Raw genomic sequence first — 7,809 nt, forward strand, 5'->3', positions numbered from 1 at the left:
GGAATGGGCTGTGATATGCTTATGACCAAGGAGATGTGAGGGCAGGGTGCCTGCATTTCTAGGGACATTTATATTCTTTTTAAAAAAAATTTTAAAAATGTTTATTTTTGAGAGAGACAGAGACAGAATGTAAGTGGGTTAGGGGCAGAGACAGAGGGAGACACAGAATCCGAAGCAGGCTCCAGGCTCTGAGCCGTCAGCACAGAGCCCGACGTGGGGCTCGAACTCACGAGCTGTGAGATCGTGACCTGAGCCGAAGTTGGACGCTCAACCGACTGGGCCACCCCGGCGCCCCTATCTTGTTCTTAAGGTGGGACAGGAACCAGGTGTGTGGGGACTGGCCTTCGGGCGTTGTTCAGGGGGGCTGGGGTCCTTGCAGCTCCAGCTTCTTGTACCACTGCCACAGGAGCCTGGGAAAGAAGACGATTTTGCTGGGGAGGCTGGGACTCAGTGACGGAGAGAGGCTGCCTCCTCAGGATCCCGCTGAGCCTCTGGCCCCGTCGCGCCATGACGCTTGTTCTGTGGGACAGCACGTTCCTAAGCTGTTTGGGGTTTGAACGGAAACACACTCTCGAATACGCCGTGGGTCTGATGCTGCTGTTCAGCACTCACAGCGGTAGGGTTTTGTTTGTACTTGTTCTGATACACAACTTCGCATGTGGTGTATGTGCACACACGTGTGCATCTCTGTACACGGGTACCGCTCACGCTGGGGGCTGGGGGCCGTAGACCCCACGGGCGAGGCCGCCAGACCACAGGGTGTGTGCCACTCCAGGGTGATGGGTGCTGTGGGGTTGCTCCCAGGCCATCCTCTGCAAGCCTGACTCTGCCCATCTGCCTGACCTCACCGGAACCTCCAAAATGGGGTTCCGCCGATGATAAACGTATGCCTTCCTTCTTTCCCAGCGTCTGGAGAGGTTGGCCGTCGTCTGTATGGTCACGCGGGTCAGCTGCTTCTGTTTCCCGAATCGCGGGCTTAGACCTCTTGCCCTTTTTCTTTCGGGTTGGATTCCTCTCTTGGCCCGTGCTTATCCACTTCTCCACGTTCGTGGGTGTGTCTTCGGATAAATACTTGCATTAAAAAACTACCGTTCAGACAGAAAATGACTCTTAAGCAGGAGTTTTAAATGTTCTTGCAGGGTGAACTCAAGTCCTAGTCGAACCCCCTTGGGATCTGGGCCAGCTTGCTGTTTAACAAAATCAAAATTAAACTATTGATTTTGGTACATTCTACTTTATTTCTCTGGCAAATATATGGGTGTTGGGAAAAATGAAGAAAAAAATTTAGGGTGACGGTGTCGAGGAATAGTACCCTTAATTATAACCACGACGACGACGGGTTCCCTTTGTCGTGAACGATTTTACACGGCGGAAGCTTCATTTTGGTTTTCTGCTGTGACGTATTCCTGGTGCCCACAATTAGATTTCTCACCACTGACAGTCCTGAATCTGTACGCTTCTTAATGGAATACCCGCCCGGAGACATTTAAGCAAAGACAGTGAAACGCTCCGAGTGCTCGGTTGTGACTGACTTACAGGGAACCTCGTCGCCTGTGTTGCTGGTGCTCATCTGGCTAACAGACCCCAACGGGCTCGTCCCGCGCAGCCCCTCCAGGACACCGCGTGCAGGGGCGCCTGGCCTTCTGTGCTCGGTCGTCTGGAGCCCAGGTAGCCAGTCTGTTCCGCAGGGTCTTGGGTTGGCTTTTCATATTTTGGGAGAAGATAAATCAGACTGTTCTTGGCAGGTGACGGTATCCCCAAATTTCCTTCTCAATATGAAGAAAGAAAAGGCTTGTTAAGTCAAATCCATTGGGAATTGGGTTTCTTTTGTCATTCTTTCCTTCAAGAGTGCACCTCGCGCTCTGACAGAAATTGCTCATTAATCCCCACGGAATGACCAGTTTTCCAACGCAGTCACTCAAGTGTACTCGAGCTGTAAAAAATTTCTAAAGACCCTGGCTGCCATTAATTGCTTGCTGTGGTTTTTATTAGGCCGTGTCTCCCCACAGAGGACACCAAGTCCCTGCTGACGCTGAGTGCCAGTCTGTGTTTGCTTTTTCATCAAATCGGGAACAATGCCTTCTAAGCACAGTGAAGCCGAGGCAGGATTTCCTGGGCACGAAACGGCCACGACCTGGAAGTGAAGGTATCCTCCCTCGGTATCCGAGCGAGGGCTTCGGTTTGGCAATGCTGGGGGGTAGACAGAGGCAGTTTGGGGCACAGGATGTACCTTCAGCTGTGTGAAGCCCTGGAATGCCGGAGAGGCAGCTGGAGGTGGGGGGAGGGGGCGACGGCGCAAACACGGGCAGAGAAGAGGAATTCGCAGAGAATGAGAAGAGAGGGCGAGACTCGTCGCCCAGAGTTGGCACCTGGACCAGCTGTGGCGCAGGGGAGAAGCGTCCCCTCCCCGTCGGCCGTGGTCTGCCCGTGCTGTCACCGAGAGGGCACTTCAGAGAGTAAGTGCGAAGTGCCCTATTTCTGGGGACACGGGTCCGGCGCTGTGACGTGTGGCCAGTCTGAGTGGTCACAATGTGACAGATTACGTTAGCACCCATGCTTCGGCAAAGTAGGACGTTTCCCAGCCCATCACCTTGGCTCTGGCGGAGCAGGTTATAGTGTTTGCGCCTGAGGAACGAAGCAGTGGGTCTGGAGACCGGAGATAAAATCTAGCTTCTCACATAACCCCAGGCGTGTCTGTCCTGCATCCCGGCCTCAGTTGCCTTTTCTGTAAATAGGAAAACAAATCTGCCTTATGGGATGACCGTGACTTAACCAGCACAGTACCTGGGAAAGCGTAAACAGATGTGGCACTCGCACAGGATGGCCCCAGGGCCCTCCCAGCCCTCTCTGGCTTCTCTCTCTTTACACCGAGTGCTTATTTATTCATTAAAATTTTTTTTCTTCAACCTGTATTTATTTTTGAGAGACTGAGAGGGACAGAGCAAGAGTGAGGGAAGGGGCAGAGAGAGAGGGAGACACAGAATCCGAAGCAGGCTCCGGGCTCCGAGCTGTCAGCCCAGAGCCGGACGCGGGGCTCGAACGCACGAACTGGGAGATCATGACCTGAGCCCAAGTGGGATGCTGAACCGCCTGAGCCTCCAGGCGCCCCTACACTGAGTGTTTAGTAAACACACACAGCTTGAAGCAGCAAACAGCGCCGAGGGCGCTGGTCCCAACACCCCTCCCGCTCTACTCCCGGAACCAGCTACTTGGGACTCTGGTTCCTCAACTACGTCCTGTGCTGCCACAGACTTTCGGCAAGTTCCCGTACGGTTTCTGACCTTTCCTCCTGTGTGTGGGGTTAGCTCTGGTTTACCACCCTCCCCAGCTCCCTTCCTTCCAATACTGTTAAGTCACTATTTTTAGTTAAATCAGTAATTAGTGTTCGTATCATGAAGCTGTATAAATACTGTCCTTCTAGAACCAAGATGTGCGTGATGATTACATCCTGTTCTCTTCTCTTGAGTTAATAGATCACTTTTCCACTCCTAATTTTTCGAGAGAATGTCCTTATTCCTTCCAGGTGATTTGTCATATAGTTCATCACATTATTTAACCGTGTAACTGTGGCTCTCCGTAGAACCCGGTGGCACGCCACAGTTGCAGGTTTTTGTTTTTCCTTGGTTCCCTGATCGCCTCGCCTCCTTTTGTGTAGTGTTCTGAGCAAACGCCCCTTCCTCCTTTCCAGAAGAGCCTGCCCGTGACACCCGCAGCCTCCCGTCTCCCCGCCGGCTGCCCTCTCAGAGCCCTCTGTCTTTGGTGACATTTTCTGTCTTCCTAAGATTCTCTTCTCCGTGTCCCAGACCCCACCTGTTTCCTGGAGCTCTTCCTGGATTTCTTCCCTTGTTGGACTGGATCACACCTTCTGGCGGCTTCCAGAGAAGCAGTCCATCACAGGCCAGCCTTTTGCTTCTTCGACACCTCGGATCATCTGTGCCCGGGTGGGTAGCCTGGGTCAGTAGAGAATTCCTTGAGAGTTTTTCATGAAGCGTCTGCTCTGAAAAAGCATGATCTCATTTTGAATTTTTCGTCCAGGTTTGTTGTTAAAAAAAAAACACCCCACCTTATTCTGATCCTTATTCTTATGGGTAGGAGAAGGACGTTCCCTCCACCTCCCCCATTTTCTCTGGAGTACTTTAAAACTGTTTTCTTTTGCCTCTGATGTTCTGATATTAATTTTTAGTTAATTAATTTAAAAAACTTTAACGTTTATTTATTATTGAAAGACAGAGAGAGACACAGAGCGTGAGTAGGGGAGGAACAGAGAGAGAGGGAGACCCAGACTCCGAAGCAGGCTCCAGGCTTTGAGCTGTCAGCACAGAGCCCAACATGGGGCTCGAACCCACGAACCGTGAGATCATGACCTAAGCCAAAGTCGGACGCTTCACCGACTGAGCCACCCATGCGCCCCCTGAGTTAATTTATTTAATTAATGAATTCCATTGTAGACTCTTTTCCAAACCTCTTGCTGGACATTCAGCCGGCCCGTTCCGTCTCGAGATTTATGTTTTTTAAATATGGGAACTTCCCTTGAATTACTTTTTCCGCGATGACCTCTACGGCTTTGTCTCCTTCCACTCTCCGAGGTCTTCTGGCCGGTCAGATGTCAGACTTCCTGCATCGGTTGCTTAGTCTCTGATACATTCTCACTTAATTCCATCGTTTTTTGTCTTTTTGTCCATCTTCCCGAGAGATTTCTTGAATTTTATCTTTCAACCGTTCATTAAGTTTCTATCAGTTTCTAACTTCTAAGATTTTTTTCCTGCTCTCGAGTGTCCCTAACCTTAAAATGTGAAATATTGAGTTATAATACTGAAGACCGTAATCGAGGTGCTTTTGAGGTTTTCTTCTGTTCTTTATACCCCTCTTCCTTCCATAGGCTTTTTATGTTTTCTCTCTTTTCTGCTAGAGATTTTCTTAGAATCTGGCATGCCGTGTCTCCACCTACCCATCTACCAGGCTCTCTGTCCACCATCTGCGTATCCATCATTTACGTTATCTGTCCACCTGCCTACCTGCCCACCTACCTACTCACTCTCTGCGTGAGCATGGGGGTGGTCACATCATGGGAGACTGGATGTTCTGGCTGGTAATTCTAGTAGGAGACTGCTCAATATCCATAGGTGGAGATTTTCTTTTCTTCTCAGCCTGTTCATCTTCTCCCGAGGGGAATGTGTGGTCATCTCCCTGGGGGTAAGGTAAGGGGGGTCCAGGTATCCGGCGCTTCCGTCTGAGACCCTCAATCCTGCAACGTCAGCCCCTCCCCATGGCACCCCCACCTTGCACGCACCACACCCGCTTTAGGCCAGCCATGCTCCGCCAAAGTCTTCAGGAAAGGAGGATCGAGGCTCCTGCTCAGTGGCCAATATCCACTTGCTCCCCTGGGATGGAGAAGGTGGTGGGGTTTGGATTTCCCACCAAGCCCCTGGCTGTCACCTAGCTTTGGTGTGTGAGTGTCCCCTTGGAGTACCGAGTCTCTCTAAGTGTCTGTTGGGCGAGCAGGGCTCTTCTTACCGGTGTCCTGCTCGGCAAGGCTGTCCCCCGTGCCCCACCACTCTTCGTCATGCTTCCTGCCTGTCGTGCGTCACTTGAAATTGCCTGTCTGCTAATACTCCCCTTTCCCATTTGCCTCTGGACATTTATACACCCCTTTATTTCTTCGACTTTTTGGAGGTGAGGTCACAGGAGGGAGAAGATATGAATTTATGCTCCCGCCCTTTAAATTTCACAGGGGACCAAAAGACTTCTTTTTGCCGAGAGGTTGTTGAACGATGGGCTCGGCCGAAAGAGCCTTGGGAGATCGAGGACAGAGCACCTGCAGGTGTGAGGTGTGGAGACTTAAACTTGCGTCTCTGATGGAAAAGTCAATCCCATCCTTAATTAGATACAAACGCATTGGCACTGGCCTACGGATTCAGGCAAGGAGAAGCCAGCTCACCCCCAGAAGTAAGATCAGGACTGAGAACAGGAACGGTTTTCCCAATGGGTCAAGTTAACCCGCACGATGGACACCATACTTCTCTGTCACTCTTGCCGTCAGTGGAGGTGGTTGGAAGATGGGCAAAGACCGGGAAGTTCTGTTGGCAACTGGACTTAGACGGCTGGGTTTCTAGAGGAATGACTCGAAGCGGGTCAGACTGCAGAGTTCACGTCGGCAGCAGCGGGCGGAGGTCAAAGTGCACTGGCTGTCAAACAGATGTCTCTCAGGGTTCTTTCACGTTCTTGCACACAACGTTGGTGAAGGGGTGTCCCTTCTCTCTTCTGTTTTGTCACAGAAGGGTCTGCACGGTGGACGTGTTTGGAGTCACGAGGGAAGGTGGTGAGGGCGGGGTGAGTGGAGGCACACGTGGGACTGTGTCTGACGTAGAGAGAGAGCCTGTGGCTGGAATTAGGCTCATCCAAGTGAACATCGAGCCAACTTGCCTTTGCAGAAACAGGGATGGTCTTGGGCAATGGGAAGGCTCTCCAAGTGATCCTCTTGGGAACATCAAATGATTGAGTCACCATGATGTGAGTTCTTGTTCAACTGTCTTGTCTCAGATGCGAGATGTTTAGATGAGCCGGAAGTCACATTAAGACCACACTGGGTGGGTATACGTTCCGATTTCCCCGACAGCTTGGATTCCTCCTCTAACGTCCATGTGTGGTCAGAGTCCGAGTCATGAGCAAAGGGAGACTTCCTCACATCTGCAGGGGCTCAGGTGACTAACGACCACTGGGACATGTCACTGCCATTGAGGCCAGATGAAGTCACCCCCCATCTGGGAGGAAGATGGGCAGTTTTGGAGGACAGAGGGCAGCCTGGCCCCTCGCCGCCGTTTGGTTTTGTCGGGCACAGCTTCTCAGCCTCGTATGGAGTCAGCGCTCGGACGGCAGGGCTTGGCCAGGTGCCGGGACGTGCGAAGGTGTGAGGGATGGTCTCGGGCACTCGCTCTGGAGTTGGTTAGCGGTTCTAGACTCTGAGAAAACGCGGCGAACGCCACAAGGTGGGTGTGCCGCTGCACAATCATTGACCGGGGACCGGGGTTCTGTAAAGTGGCCCAGGAGCACGCGTACCAGGAAGCGTCCCGCAACAATGGCAGACTTGGGGATGCGGCACGGCCCGTCTCCCTCCTTGTTATTCCCAGTGTCTATGAGGAGGAAGTTCTTCAGTAAATTCTGTTGGATTTTAATTCAACACTTGGACACTGATTTGAATATCGGCCTCTCTTTAGAGAAACTCTGGTTGACATCCGGGGGAGGGACAGTGCTGGGCAGCGCTGGGGAATGGGGTCAGCGGATGGCTGGGTCTCTGCTTCTCTCTCTGTGTTCGGGGCTGACGGCCACGCACCAGCTTGGGGGGGGTCGCAGACTCAGAGGTGGGGCGTGGGTGCCGCTGCGCTGTCTCCTTCCCGCCCCGCCTTCCTGTGTGTTTAATCAGTAAATGAAAATACAGATGGACCTGGCAGGGGGTGTGTCTTTCATCTTAAGTAAATTTGATATTTAAATTGTTTTTTTAATGTTTTTATTTATTTTTGAGACAGAGAGAGACAGAGCACGAGCAGAGGAGGGGCAGAGAGAGAGGGAGACACAGACTCCGAAGCAGGCTCCAGGCTCTGAGCTGCCATCACAGAGCCCGACGTGGGGCTCGAACTCACGGACTGTGAGATCATGTCCTGAACCGAAGCCGGACGCTCAACCGACTGAGCCCCCCAGGTGCCCCTTAAGTAAATTTGATCTTAAAGAAAAGAAAGAGGGAATCTAGGGCAGCAACGATGCTTTGTTTGTTTGTAGGCATGTTCATATACCCCTTAAATCCACAGGCCCCCC

The 7,809-nt window shown here is 51.9% G+C and overlaps 1 protein-coding gene across 1 annotated transcript in view; it reads left to right on the forward strand.

The window, feature by feature from the left end:
- LOC123384650 overlaps nt 1-2,895 on the forward strand; it is a 102,635-nt gene extending 99,740 nt beyond the window's left edge. Inside the window, exon 3 of the mRNA XM_045055032.1 lies at nt 1,993-2,895. Within this exon, the coding sequence (XP_044910967.1) occupies nt 1,993-2,244 (252 nt within the window). The 3' untranslated portion in view covers nt 2,245-2,895. The remainder of the gene's footprint in view (nt 1-1,992) is intronic.
- The last annotated feature ends 4,914 nt before the right edge of the window (nt 2,896-7,809 follow it).

This window comes from Felis catus, chromosome A3 (assembly GCF_018350175.1).
Source record: "Felis catus isolate Fca126 chromosome A3, F.catus_Fca126_mat1.0, whole genome shotgun sequence".
NCBI lineage: Eukaryota > Metazoa > Chordata > Mammalia > Carnivora > Felidae > Felis > Felis catus.